We start from the raw sequence: 15,648 nt of genomic DNA on the forward strand, positions 1-15,648 counted from the left end.
AAACATGTAAATAATCTACAGTCTTATTTTGTGAGTTAACCTTTTTTATGGATATTTTATCTTTCAATTGACAAAACCACAAGCATTGTTGTTTGCATTAATGTTTTATCACTACAGTATGTAGGCCTGCTTGGTTTCAAATTATGTCATTGCATTTTCTGTATCTTTGTCTTATATTGTTGGCTATTCAGGTTTCAATGTTTTTTGTTTCCCATATATTTATTTATTGAGTTGTATGCTTTAAGCAATCTAAATCTTATGAACTAGAATGATGACTTTGCTGCTATTATAACCTCATTGTTTGTTACTCAGTTTATATAGGCCCTCCTAAATAATTAGGTCTAGGCCTGGGTATTTTGATTCTTGAAAGAGCTGTAAAATATATTAAGAAAATGTAATTGAGCCTAAGATAAACCACTAATGATTGCTATGTGTCAATATTAACTTTGCAAATGAAAATACAATAATCTTACTCTGTGCTTATTGCTTATCGGTAGCCGCTTACCATACCTTGATTTTGTACTAAGAACTGAGTAACAATATGCATTAAAGATTTTTTTTTCAAAAGTAGTCGAGAACCTAACGTTGTGCCAGGGCAAATCATGCCAAATTAATCCGCCTGTATCGGATAAGCTATGTTATGAAGTTTACGTGACCGATGAAGATATTTGTCGCTATCGCAGGAGACAATGATTGCGTTTCTCTGTTACACCATAAAAGCTATACCTAAAGTATAGGTAGGCCTATGTTTGTTTACTTTCAATAAATTTCTATTTTGAAATTTTTAACTCTTATCTATTATTATTTACTTTTCTCTCTGGTACAACTACAGTGAATAACAAGATTAATACAGTTTGACAAATCAGGAAAATTATTCGGTAGGCCTAATGACACCGATAAAGGTTACGGCAAAGTGTCCTTAAATGTACGGGAATTGTCCATGAATTTTTTATCCAGATTGTAGTAGACACCCTGTGATTTGCAAGGAGTACTCTAAAACTGTAAAATTTCTATCATCATTTTAATCACTTTTGCATCTATTGTAGTTAAATGTGGTTTTGAGTTGATGAATTGTTGCAGGAGGTAAGCCGTACCCTGTCTCACAAGTCCGTCAACAAAGCTAGAGAATGCTTGAGACACATTGTACTAGGTTTGGTGGACAACAAGTTTGTTACAACAGAGTCACTGTTGATCTTTGCCTACGGAACATCGTCTGAGAGTGTCCCAGCGTTGTTTTCCAACCTCAAGAAGGACCAGAAGGCTGACAAACCAAAGACAAATCTCCTGGAAGAGAGGAAAGACGTATTTCTGATTCCAAGTGGTGAGTAGTTTCAATCGTGTGTTGGTGATCCATTATTCTGTTAAAAATCAAATCAACACTGAGACTACGTTGCTAAAGTGCCCAGTAAATGTTGTGAACAATGCTTTTTCAACATATAACACCCAAATATAATAATACTGTAATAACAGGTATTCAGTCCAGTTCTTTTTGGTAAAAACACAATACATGCTGCTCTCTGTGTCCGAAACAAGATACAATCTGTGATACATGCATGTAACTTATGTTCTAGATTTATGTAAATAAAACAGTGCTATGGAAATATTTACGTTATCTCTCAGATTAGATTTATAAATGGTTTAGCAAGCTTATACTGATTACAGTCTGTCCTACAGATAGAAAAAAATATGTTTTTAGAGGTTACATAAAAATATTTCGGCAACACAAAATTGTTAATATGAAAGATCTATCTAATTTTTACCTTAAATATGCGTTCGTGGACAAATGTTTGGATATTGGTGTCTTGGTTGCCCAGAAGATTCTGAATCCGAAGCAGTGGCAATGTTATGGGCTTGTGCCCCAGTTGTACCACTAATATTTATCACTTCAGAGTTCATTACAGTATATTTTTGAAATTTATCAGTATCAGCTCACCCCTTGATTTGCTTCATACATTCCACATAATAGGCCTGAGACCCAGGTTGAATGGACAGGTTAATGAGAGACAAATGCAAGGTTAAAATTAAAAATTAACTACCGGTATAAAACAATTTTTTTGTAACAACAAACATTTTTTCCGTGTAATTTTTTGTTCTTTGTTACCTTATTGTTATTTGCATGTTATTTATCATCCTGTTTTATTTTATGGACGGGACATAAATAACTTTACTTATGAAACATTTCTTTCAGAGCCTAAAAGCCGGCCTAGTGCACAAACCAAGCATTGCGTCCACACTAACGCTCACATTTTTGTGGAGTTTGGACTGCTGCTCTACTACTTTCTGTTGAAACGAGAGAAAATCAAAGGAGCAGATTACAGGCCACACTTGGATCCGTTGGTTAAGGTTTTGTCAGATTGCCTCAAGTCTGAACATGTCAAGGTAACTGTAATAATCTATGCCTAATCCATGCCTGCCTTCTTTCTAACTAACATATGTTTTATTAATTATTATGAATTTTGTAAACAGTGTCCAAATAAATTAAAATACACATCTTTTGTCAAGTCCTATTAATTTTTGTCTTGTCTGTCTTTAATATTTTTAACAGTAACTGAGGGCAAAATTATCTAAATACGGTATTTTCATTTTGTGATCACCAACTACTATGTCAGTCTCAGAGATGTAGAACACAGTGGTGTCAACGTAAAAAGTCAGAAACGACTTGGGTTACTGAAAATGAGTGCTGGTGCCTGCTCTTTTTCAAATCATAATAAAAACTTCAGTCTGGAACTTCAGGTTATTTATCGATACCTGGATGAATTGTATCGTTAAATACATGGTTAGTGTGATATGTTGACCATCAGATTGATCCAAGAAAAATAATGAAATTTTCTACTTTTATAAATTAGAATACGAATTCTAGTTATCTCTTAATGTACCGTATCCTAAATAAATAATAAATATACTTGAAATCCTTTAAAACTAGGTATATTCATTGATTTGGTTTTCCTGGTTTTGCCAAAGGGTTTGCAAGAATAAATTGAAACCCTGCTGTTTAGAACATTTCTGCTCTAAAGCTTACATACTTTTGTGACATTAGGCAAGAATTTACGAAACTGAAAAAAGTACAGAATGGGAATGTTTTGGCTCAAGGACCACAAGACTTTTTCATATCTAAATCTTGTTCCAGATCACATCAATATCACTGCAATGCCTCTGTTGGGTTGTCAAGTTTGATCTGCCCACCTTAAAGACAAAGTTAGAAGATATAACTGACAGTGTGTTCAAACTGCTGCACAAGTACGCGGCCGCTGGACTCAGTAAGGGAGATAACTTTGATCTAGTCATGGCGGCTTTCAAGGTAAAATTTGCCAGATTAAGTAATTTTTGAAATTTTATAGAAGGTGTAATAGTATCTGGCATTAACATATTTTGCCCAATATAAAGATAATAATGCAAAGTATTTTACTGTCAGTTCTGCAATCTCCAAGGAATTAAAGACACCAATCTTGGGGTATCTTTGGGGTATTGAAAAACCACCAGGATCCTGGGTTTCGAGGTCCAAGCCAGATTATGGTTGATTAATAATTTTAAAGTTTAACGTGGATAATATGCCATTAGTGCAGCATTAGTTAATTAATTAATACTATTGATTCAAAGGTTGAAATACTATTTGCAAATTATCTAGAGATAAGAGCACTTTTAATAGTTCAAACTTTTGTACAATTTATAACATTTTTATCTTGCTCAGGGGATTCTATTTCATACTTGAGTCAACATGGAGCTAACTTTAGAATTTAAATAGTTAGGTTGTAATTGTTGCATCTTTACAAAATTGTTGAATACTTACTAGGCAAAACATTTTTTTTGTGATTTTATAATTTTACATGTACACATGAATCCCATTCAAGTTCAAAATAACCAAAATGCTTCAGGTTGTGGCAGTTATAGTCAGAGATGTTAAGCACCATCAACTATCACCTCAGCAACAGAGGACGTTACTGCTGTACTGTGAACAAGACATCCACGACTACTCTCGTCAAACTATCGCGTTTTCTCTTTTAAAAGCCATCTTGGGCCGAAAACTTCGGCTCCCTGAACTAAATTCAGTGATGGAAAAAGTGGCCAAAATCAGCATAACAGCGGACATCGAACATATTCGCCTACAAGCTAGACAGGTGTGCAAAATCAATCTAAATGTCTAAAAACATTATGGTTCCTTACAAGTTAACATATGGAATGAAGTTTGTAAAGGAATATCTCAAATAAAGAAACAGTTCTTGTCTAAAAAAGTTTTACTTAGATGGGGTTAGATCCATCAAGTCACATACAAAACTCACATATCTAAAACTGTTGATTGGTGGGAATCGAATATCCACCTTCCAGACAGAAGTCCTGTGCCCTAACTACGAAAAACAAGACTAGCTAGTCCCCATTAGTGATAATAATTCTAGTTTATGCAGTAAAATCGCGGTCGAAGTATGAGTTCTAATAATTTCTTCACTATAGTAGAATCTCTATTTTATACTGTAGTACTTGTACTGTATATGGAATTTAGAAGAGAACAGTACTTTCTCCATATACAGTAGACCCCCTCTTAACCGACCCTAATGGGACCAGACCAGACCTAGGTTGGATAACTCAAAAGGTCGTTTAAAATGGGGAATCCCTAAAATCATAACATAATGAAGTGCTATTCATTTGGAATTATACCTATAATCATTATTTTGAAGTCATACTTGCATTATTTATAAAATAAACTACTTTTATCTCCTTTCTCGTATTGATATAAAAGTCACAAATAAACACAAAACACGGTTAAGTCAAATAGGCCTACTTTCAGTGGAATATATTATAGTACTAGGCAAGAGCCAATAAAAATTCCTATTTTAATAACTGTACTATGTATTAATTTATGCTTTCCAAATCCATCGTAATAAAGTACAAAACCTTTTGTCAAAATTAAAGATACAAGCAACCATTTTGTTAAAAGACAGGATGTTTATTTATAGCCTCTCACTGGAGGCTCGAGGCACAAAAACTATCTTGACCTTGGAGTTGTTAACCCCCCTTCCCTGCCCTCCCTACAAGTTGCATTGTTTGTTTACTCCAGCGATAAGATAATCAGTTCTCAAAATCGTAACGCACTTTACGATGTTATAAATTTGCCGCAATGATAACAAATCAGATCAGGATGTGCGCTAGGAATGATGATGACAAACTGACAATACCTATGCTATATTTTTTGTGATCAATACAAAATAACTTATTCTTAGTCATATCCTGTGGAGATAAGCGTAAGGTTCAGTTCTCACCGCCCAGCGTGGGAGCGGAAATGCCGAGATTCCTAGAAAGCGGCAGTTAAGCCGAACTGATCTCAAAGCAAGGTCGGTTAAAACAAACTGTATTATCTTACAATGTAAGGCGGATAATCCGATTATCGGTTAATACGAGGTCGGTTGAGAGGGGGTCTACTGTACTGTGTATAGGTAGAGAAAGTAAAAAAAATGGGTTGTCAAATTTGACAATTTTGATAATTTTTGTTGAAAATCATTATTTTACAGCAGAATGATCTATGGTTAGAAGTCACGTCAACCTTTGTCTATTTTATCACTTTTTTAGGTTTTCCATCAGTATCTTATGGAATACGCTCTGGGGAAGAAATTTGAAAAACATCTGACGTGGTATTTGCAACAGTTGGAGTATGAACTTCAACCAGGAAGAGAAAGTGCTTTGGAAATGATCAAAACTCTTATAATTACCTTACCTGCAGTGAGTAAATTGATCTTGGAACCAGTAATTAATAAAATTATGATTACCGGTACTATAAATGTCATTAATGTTTTCAGGATATGTTTTATTTTTATTGCCATTAATTTTAATTCAGGACATGAATTCATGTCAAAGGTATTCTCAATTTTGTCTTTGCATCATGTGCCCCAATGAAGCTAAACAAATGAATTTATTTATTGGGCTGGGTGAGCGATAATAGCATACCGCCAAATCTATATTAGTCAATATTTAAATTTCCAAGTAAAAACAAAATCACAACTCATTATTATTCTTTTCCAACACAGTTTTTTTCACACCCTATATTTTCCAGGATATTTTGAAGGAACAGAGTGGGTTTATTTTTGTGACCGTGGCTGCAAGACTAGTCAATGATGATGTGCCAGTGTGTCGCAAGATGGCCGCAGACATTGTCACACTTTTGCTCGAGAAGGTCAATAACAACGTGAGGGAAAGCTTGTTTGATATCGTACTTCTGTGGATGCAAGATAAAAAGGTACATGATTTAGTTGGTTTTAAGACCCCCATGTGAGTATGATCATAGACAAAAAGAATTAAATATAGACCGTCAGCTGTGCTGCAGTTACCATAAGTTCTGGCACACACCACTGGGAGCGCCATGTAGTTACGGCCTACGCTAAGTAACTACATGGCGCTCTCAGCGGCGTGCGCCAGAACCTATGGTAACCACTGCACGGCTGACAGTCTAAATTTAATTCTTTTTGTCTATGGTATGATCAGACGGTAGATGTTGATTTTAGTCTTGTTCAAGTTCAACTGATTTTCAGTCTTTGGACATTATGTCACTTTCAAAGTCCAGCCAAATCAGAACATGTATGGGTAAGACAAATCCCGTTGTTTTCAGCAGCAAGCTGCTGGATTATTGAATTATATGTTTATTAAAACATAATAATATTAAGATACAGTTGTGATAGCAGATGTAGGCGTAGACTTCAACTGTTGACCTTCTTGTAGAGGCCAACTGTTGACATATTAAGTTGGATAACTTCCTAGCTGTCTAATGCCATTTTGTAAATAGGGGATCGTACATTCGACATAAGTGTCCTTACGAATTACACACTTATTGCACACTTGCAGTGGCCTGTTCATTAAATGAATAAAAACTAATCATACATAAGAATTACTTAAAAATTTGTCTTTGTAAAGTATTTATTGTCAATTTCATCTTACAAACAAAATTGTGGACCATCTAGAAGTTAAAATATATTTAGACTGGGACCATGGCGTCGTCCTGTAATCCAGCTACTTTGAGGTCACGAATAGTGGATATTTAGGGATGATCTGTGGATGTGATACTCCTTGGTGTGGATTAGTCTGCACTAGTGAGTAGGCCTACTATGACTATCCGCAGTACAATCGATAATTAGACCAATTTGTAAATTACAAGTTAAAATTTGTTCGGATTCCACTATAAACTGTAGGTTTCTTAGTTACCATTGGCTGTAGGGGCTATTAAGTAACATTCCTGTCTAAGGAACATGTCAGCCTTAGTCAGTAACAAAACTACAAGATCGTGCCACTCGTCCTACATTCATCTGTGTTCATACTTGGCTTCAAATACCTACCTTCGAATGGTCGCCATTTCAGTTTTAAAACTTAAAAGTAATGTATTAAAAGTATAGAATACTGATAACATGTTTTACATAATCTATTTTTTTATTTTCAAACATGTTCTTTGAATTTTTTTTTATTTTACAACATTTTTTTAGCTGCTTCATCGCCGACTTGCAGTTCAGCTTTGTGGGCTTTTCGCATCACAGGAGAAAACTGGCTTTGACCAACGAATTGATAAAGTTCTTCCTCTCATAGTGGAGCTGATGAAAGTGGAAATCAAGGAGTTCAAACCTCACGCAAAAACAGATGTTGAAAAATTTAATATCAAAGAACAGCTGAAGGACCATCACTTGTATCAATTGTTGCATTTGATTGTAAAACTAAGTTCTTTATGTCCTTCCATGTTGACTGATCAGACCAATATGAAAAATACTCAAATTTTAGCAGGTAACAAATTTATTTTTACAAAAAATTAGATAATTAGGATAAAAAGGAGAAGAATGTGTAATAGTTTTTGCGTTCAGACTATTGTTGTTGAATGCTTACTAAACATCTATTATTCCTCTCAATATCAAGTATTTATTTTCACACTGAATTATAGATGAATTTTTATGCAACAACGTATTGATCCAATATTATTATTATTGATCAAATAACTGTATTTGAATTCAAAAGTAAGCTCCCATATTTGTTTTGTCGTTTTGTCACAAGGATTTAAAAGCCAGACAAAATTTAGTCCCGAAGGGTGAATTATATTTAGCCTATACTATATCAATATGAGCATAGCATCAGCATTAGAATTAACCATGTGATAAAGAATACTCAGGCTATTGCAAAAGATGACTTGTCTTTTGTGCTAATGCACTTTTAGTTTGTTTTAATTCACAAATTAGATTTTGTATGGATAGACTTCAAAGATTTTATTATTGATTGGTATATTTATTTGTGTTCTATGTATATTGCAGTAATTATGTAAAAATTAATGCTTTTTCATCACTCCTCACCGAAAGTAACTATTTTCGATAACAGCCGACATCAATGAAAGTAGCCGTTTCCCTAGCTCTAATTTAGGGTGAGGGAAAATCGATCAGCTGATTTTCCCTCGCTCTCAATTAGTTTTCCATTTATTCACTACGCGCGCTAGTGTTTTGTTACGGTTTAATTTAATGATTTAAATCCGCTGTATGTATTGTTCAAAGTTGTTTTAATCTTTTATTTTGATGTTTGAAGTATTGAGAAATATAGGAAGGTTTCCTTTAGAATATTTTATTTCATTTTTATGTTTAAACAAATTGTTTGATAGATAATTATTGTAATATTACTGAGGTCTGCTATTCTGTGTTTGTGTATTTTTGCGTCGTGATGAAAAGTATCGTTCATAACTCGTACCGAAAGTTATTATCCGGCACTTGCTCCATTATTCCCGTCCTTGGCTTCGCCTCGTACGTGAAAATAGCTCTTAAAATTGGGCTTCCCTGTGTGAGGCTTCGCCTCACACAAAAACTTGAGCGCGCGCCGGAAAATGCCACTTTCGGTCCTAGTAATGAAATATATTATTGAAGCTCAAATTTATTACGCTTACTCATGTGAACTTAAATAAAATATTTTGGCCTAACTATAAATCATGCCATTAAATGCCTTTTGAATAGAAGCAACTTGTTCATTTTATCCAAGCGAATACTAGCAAACACTTCCGCAGCATCGTGATAATTTGCTACAGTTCTTGGTAAGCTTGGAGTATTTTTTCCACAATAAATTTTTGCCCAACTTAAGACTTTGTAGCAACCTTATTTAATTTCATGAATTGCAAAACCGCCAAGTCACAATACTGTGCTATTGTGTTGCGAGACATAATTGCTCTCCTATGTTGCAGAAGGTGCACAGACGCTGCTGGCCTATCCTCACGAGTGGGTGAGACTGGCGGCATCTCAGTTCATAGGCAAGGTGTTGAGTGTGATGACACCTACCCAGGTGGCCGAGCTGGCCAACTCTCCGCAGCAAGAGAGAGGGTTCGGCTACCTTCGCTGTGACACACGCAACACTCTCAAGAGTCTCATACTGGACCTCTGCTCTCAGTTCACTCCTGGCATTGAACTCAACGAGAAACTGCTCATGCAGGTCATTACACTGTCTATTGATAGAACTAGACATCCCACTTCTGTCTTAGTTGTTGACAGTTTTAGAATAGTAATTTTTAGCACAAAACCTGTATAAGACAAATGCGACCTCTATAAGACGTATTTCTCATGATCTTAACCTCCATAGTACGTAGTTTTCAAAACAAACAGAAGTTTGTCTCAACATGAAACCCCCACCCATCCCTCTTCCTTCCTTAGTCATTGTTTGGCAGGTGCCTGTGCACTGTGCAGTGTCCAGTAACCATTCCGGCTGTGTTTTCCCTTGTTTTAGAGTTGTGCGTATCTTAAGTGTAAAGGAATGGCAGGGAAAAAGTAAAAAACAGCGCTAACAGTAGAGGTTAAGCGTAATGTTTTGAAGCATATGGAAGAAAACCCAATGAAGAAGAAAATCACCATCGCTAAGGAGTTTAACATCTCTCCAACAATGATTGAAAAAATAATACATTTAAAAATAGCTTTAGTAGCAATAACAATGATTCAGAGTTTGCCCATAAAAATCTTATTCCATAGACGTTATATCAGAACGAGGAGAAATATCTATGAGACGATTAAGACGAATAACAGCAGTATTAAACCTCGATAAAACTAAACTCTTTATTAAGAATACCTCGATAATTTAATACTAATTTTTCCCCCACCCCTTGGAATTTGTCTTATAGAGGTTTGACTGTACCTCATCTTAAACATGGTATAAGATGTGTCATCATCTGCTCCGTTACATTCCGTTGGCCGAGCCCACCCTATTGTGCACCACCGTAAACAGTTCCTATTACCCAATTACTTTCCCAACTTATTTAGATAAGGCTTCAGTTTTCCCAGGTTCTAGTTTAACAAAATGTTTTTAACATGGAATTAAATGTACCTACTGGTGCATCTTCTCATTGTCTAATGATTGATTGATTACAATAACATTAACAAAAACTAACAGAGGAAATGTTATTTTATTTTTAGACTACCCAGTGAGTGGTTCATGCAACTACTGTTCTTTGTTTCCTTGTCTCATCACTCCTTCAATTTCAACGTTTTCCTTTTATTTGTAGACAATGAAGAATTTGATTTTTCTGGCTGAAGTGGTCCAACATGTTCACAATGACAATGCAGCTCAACCCTTAACATTGCAGTGGCTTGTACGAAGAATCAGGAAAGTCATACACTCAGAGGTTGTTCATGCACCAAACTTCACAATTCTGGTAAGTTATTTCATTTGTACATACAAATTATTAGTTTGTAATTCTCTGTTGGTTTCCTTAAATTTAAGGTTGTGCAAGTCTAATGTAATTTTTCATATTTAGGTGTGTAAACCTTAAAAACTTTCTATATTTTAATAATCTTGTTGGATTAGTGCTAAGTCTTGGTTTGTGCCTTTAAGATTGTTATATATACCTTAGTATGGTCTCCATTTCAGTAAAAATTATTCAAAGTAATGATATACAACCCTTTAAGGCAGAACTTCTTTATGCCTGCTCGGCATAAGTGTTGGTGCTAGTCATAATTTAATAACCAAACTAGAATTCAAAAGTAAAAATACCATGGAATTATCAACTGGATGTTTAGGTCCATATTTAAAACCAAATCGTTCTCATAAGTACTCATAACCTTTAAAAGTAGGTAGGCCTACATATCAACTTTTCATAGTTTTCAGGTTTATTAATTCATTATTTGGTACAGGACAAAAACAATGAATTTTGGAATACTTGCTGTTTAAGCCTAATAAAAAGTCTTGTCCGCAGCATTTATTATTCTTATATTACTATTCTTTTCCAGCATTTCTTGACACAATGTAAACTTAGTCCCAAGGATATTAAGGGTTGAATGAAAATGATGGGGAACAAGTGCTTGGTATAAAGACAGTGTAGGCACATTATTGATATGTGCCTGGGACTTGTTCAAATAAGAGTTGGACCTTAACGTGAACATTTTGTTTGAAAAAATACTTACTGTATTTATTGGCCAATATTAATTTAATCTAGCATAGTTGAAACCTTAAAATATTATCTCGTAAGTCTAGTCCTTGGATGGTAGACAAGGAAAGACTAAAAATGGGATTTCAAACATGAACTCCTGACCGTTCATACAACAAACATATAAGCCACTGGCCTATTTGTAGTAAATGTCATCATTCAATGAATAAAGCTGGATTGTAGTAAATATCATTCAATGAATAAAGCTGGATGAACTACTTTTCACCTGTTACTATACAAGGTCTGTGAAGTTGGCGTACCCATATTAGTGTATCCACACTATTAGCGTATAGTTCTCAAAAAAAAAGTTATAGCCGATAATAAGTGGGTACGCTAACTTCACACTTCCGGTTTCTAGCACGCGCCGTTTTCTGATGAGAAATGTTTACATCTATATGAATCGTTAGCCCTCGATAGTTCTCCAATATTTTCGTTAGTTCTCAAAAAATAAAAAGGTTACGAGGCATACCAAGAGGGTACGCTAACTTCACAATTATACAATTTCCAGCGGGCACAGTTTTCTGACTAAAAATGCTTATATCTATATACCAATTGTTAGTTCTTGATAGTTCTCCAATATTTTTGTTAGTTCTCAAAAAATAAAAAAGTTATGAGGCATACAAAGTGGGTACGCTAACTTCACAATTATACAATTTCCAGTGGGCACCGTTTCCTGACTAAAAGCCTTACATCTATATACCAATCGTTAAGTTCTTTGTTAGTTCTTGATAGTTCTCCAATATTTACATTAGTTAGTGATTGTTAGTCAGATTTAGTATGGTATAAACTATCGTACGTCACTCGTCCGTTAAACACTTATTTTCAGAACTAGTAACGTAATATACTATTATTCATTCATACGTTATTAATTTTTGATACTACTGTACATGCACTTTTCCTCTCTGCCATGTCTGAAACTTACAGGCAATATTGTCACCTCATGATTTAAAAAATCTATTAATAGTATATTTCATAACAAGAGTAGAAAGTGAGTCATTACATATTTGAGACCATGTTTTTAAAAATTTTAATATATATAGAGAATATGTATAGACCTGCTTTTACTTGTGTTTTGAACGTTACCAAACCAGTTTTGTCACTGGTTTGCATTATTCACAAGCTTTTGATTCGGTGGATTTTGATCTTCTGCTCGCTAAACTTTGGTTTTACCGATTTGATGTAACCTCTGTATCCTGGGTTTCCTCTTACCTAAACAATAGGTCCCAATAGACTAAGGTTGATCTGAAAGCTTCAGACTTTTTGCCAAAGATTAGAGGTGTTCCGCAAGGTAGATGCCTAGGGCCGATCCTTTTCTTGATTTACACTTCTGACCTTGGGAGTCAATTGAGGTATTGTGCTATTCATTCATATGCAGATGACACACATTGTATTGCTTCCTTTCCATTTTCGAATCTCCTTGACACGATCAGGAATGTGAATTACGATCTGAGTGTGATTAAGCAATGGTCTGATGATCATGGACTGCAACTAAATCCTGATAAGTGCTCAGTTTTGCATGTCAGTAATTCTTCTCTGCAGGGCGGACTGAGTCCTAATAGGAGTAGTATGATGATTTCTTTAGATGATACGCCTTTATCACTTTGTTCTTCGTTAAGAGTCCTTGGTGTCCATCTGGATGACTATTAAATTTTCTGAGCAAATGAGCCGTATCTGTCGTGTTGCTGTTGGCAAGTTGAGACGGTTACACAGGTTGAGGTTCATATTGCCTACTTCAGCAAAACTTCAAATAGTTGCAAGCAGTGGTTCATCCATCTATTACTGCCTCTCTACCTTTTCTGGTTGTTTAACAAAAGAAAAAATCAAAATACTGACCTCTAGAATAATACACTGAGGTTTGTTTATAATTTGAAGAAATTTGACCATATTAGTGAATTCAGATTGAAAGCACTATCCATACAGCAAATCTCTTATCTCCAAACATAAATTTTGGTTCACAAGACGCTGCTGACAAACCAGCCTCAGTATCTGAATACCAAGTTGGTACGAAGATCTGAGGTCTGTGAGCGCAGTACTCGTCACGAAGGCTTGTTGCAGCGGGTCAGAACTGATTCGGGTAAAAAGGCCCTTTTCTACTTTGGACCCCTGGTTTACAATGCTTTACCATCAGATCAGAGGTAAAAAAAAGGTATAATGGCATTTAAGAAGAGTGTTAAAGATATGCTCCTTTTTTATTAGTTTTTATTTTTTTAAGAATGTTGCTTTTTAATTTTCTTAATTTAATTTGAATTACTTGTATACGACAAAAGTTTGCATGTAAAACCGAACTTTGTACCTGATGTACGCTGGATAAATAAAGACGTTATTTATCTACTTTTCGCTACACTACAACGACTAATTATTTTGTTGAACATTACAAAACTAATAGCATTTTTCAGGTTATAGTGTCAATAACATTTAATATTGCCTTCGGTTGTTGAAAACTAGAACGTCAAATTCCAAAAAAGATAGTAAACGTTACTTTTGCATAGTAAACATTCTTTTGCCGTGGTAAACAATGTAATGAAGAATTTTCGTAGGTGATAAACATGTAACGAAAACAAGTCATTTCAACGTAGTGTTGCAAAAAAGTAGTTTTTATAGTATTAAGTTTGATTTTGCAATGTTCAGCGCACCATGTGCTACAATTGGCTGGCAGCGTTGGTGGTCAAGTTGGCCCCTGATGCTTGGAAACCTCACCTGCCTCTGATAATGTCACCCATCGTACGAGAGCTGCACATCCCTGACGAGGAGGACAAGAAGTCTCTGAAAGAGGCAGCAAAGGAAACCGCCAACATTGTGAAGAAGAAAGTCGGATCTGAGGAATACAACAGACTTCTCAACTCATTGACGACAAAACTGCAAATTCAAAAGGCAGAACGAAAGAAGGAAAGAGCTCAACTGGTAATGACTTCTAAAATTATTTTCTTATCAGTCTTTTAATTGTAGAAACATCAATCAAAATTCAAGCTAAACCCAGATTGTAACTCAAGTTATTACTGCTCCGTGTTTTGGTGGGATGATGCTCTAATGCGGTGGAGCTAGTAGTAATGCTTATAAAGGGCAATTTTAATGAAGTGACTCTAAATTATTTCTGGTATGTAAGGCACATTGCTATGATGGCTGATTTAGGCTCTTACCATACTTGAGCTTCCTGGTGTTGGAAACTACTATAAACAGTTCAAACTAAGATAATAACTAGCAGACTAAAGTGTTTCAAGGATAATGTGATGAGAAAGTGCATTTACATCAGTTGGAATTGAAGCCTGTTTGATACTACAAACCTGGAAACCTTATCCCCCTTAATGATTGTTTATCGTTTATCATTTAGCCGTGAACTCCTGTAATGATGGAGAAATGCTTTTAGTCTTCAACTATCATTCAAAAAATAAATTAATTCTCCATAAGTTGTATGTATAATACTACACATTTGTCACAGTGCTTAAAAGGACAAGGATAGTTTGCCACTGACTGCATGCATTTTAAGTATTTTCTAGAATTTGTCCTATAAACCACCAAAATATGTTATTCTAAAACACTACAAGCAATTTAAATACCACCATTGTGGCGTCTCAAGAATCATATTAAGACTCCAGGTTTTCTTCAAACAGTGTAAGTGTTAATAATGTTTACCTCTGTAATAGGCTGTCCGTGAACCCGAAAAAGCTGCCAAACGGAAAATCAGCAAACAATTGAAGAAGAAGGAGCAAAAGAAACGCAAGATAGAAGGGGCTAAAAAGGGAAAACTAAAAAGAAAACCAAAACTTAAAACGAACGGTTTTGACAGCCCATGATGTTATATTTGTGTAAATCTTACAACTGATGTAATGTACCTATGTAAATATTTCTGTACATAAATATTTTTATCAATTTACAGTCTGTTTTTCCTTTCTAAAACCTTGCATTTCACAAATACATTTCTATTCCTAAACCTTAGACGAGTTACTTTGAACCTTGAGTGTTGAAGGAGTTTAGGCTATAAAATATACACACACTCCAAAAATTATGAATAAACTGTATTGATCCATGTAATATCGCAAACATTTTGTGAAACTTATCTATTGAAAATGTACAAAAACTTAACTTTAAACAATAACAACTAGTATAAACGATAACAAATAAGTAGAGTATAACTTATGCTATTACAATACTGAACTCAATACTATTTTAATTGCAAAAAACATTAATGATAATACAATTCCACTCTTCAATAAGCTGATTGTGAAATATAGTAAATGTATACATTTAGT

General features: G+C 34.8%; 1 protein-coding gene across 1 annotated transcript in view; it reads left to right on the plus strand.

Annotated features, from left to right (window-relative positions):
- Nucleotides 1–15,272, plus strand: part of LOC129004848 (small subunit processome component 20 homolog) — a 45,570-nt gene extending 30,298 nt beyond the window's left edge. Inside the window, exons 27-37 of the mRNA XM_054433514.1 lie at nt 1,081–1,321; nt 2,189–2,379; nt 3,128–3,298; nt 3,873–4,115; nt 5,560–5,709; nt 6,041–6,223; nt 7,458–7,749; nt 9,176–9,420; nt 10,481–10,630; nt 14,030–14,302; nt 15,043–15,272. Of these exons, the coding sequence (XP_054289489.1) occupies nt 1,081–1,321; nt 2,189–2,379; nt 3,128–3,298; nt 3,873–4,115; nt 5,560–5,709; nt 6,041–6,223; nt 7,458–7,749; nt 9,176–9,420; nt 10,481–10,630; nt 14,030–14,302; nt 15,043–15,192 (2,289 nt within the window). The 3' untranslated portion in view covers nt 15,193–15,272. The remainder of the gene's footprint in view (nt 1–1,080; nt 1,322–2,188; nt 2,380–3,127; nt 3,299–3,872; nt 4,116–5,559; nt 5,710–6,040; nt 6,224–7,457; nt 7,750–9,175; nt 9,421–10,480; nt 10,631–14,029; nt 14,303–15,042) is intronic.
- Nucleotides 15,273–15,648: the final 376 nt, after the last annotated feature.

The sequence above is a fragment of the Macrosteles quadrilineatus genome, unplaced genomic scaffold (assembly GCF_028750875.1).
Source record: "Macrosteles quadrilineatus isolate MER2022 unplaced genomic scaffold, UCM_ALF_1.0 Scaffold_12__1_contigs__length_5162894, whole genome shotgun sequence".
NCBI lineage: Eukaryota > Metazoa > Arthropoda > Insecta > Hemiptera > Cicadellidae > Macrosteles > Macrosteles quadrilineatus.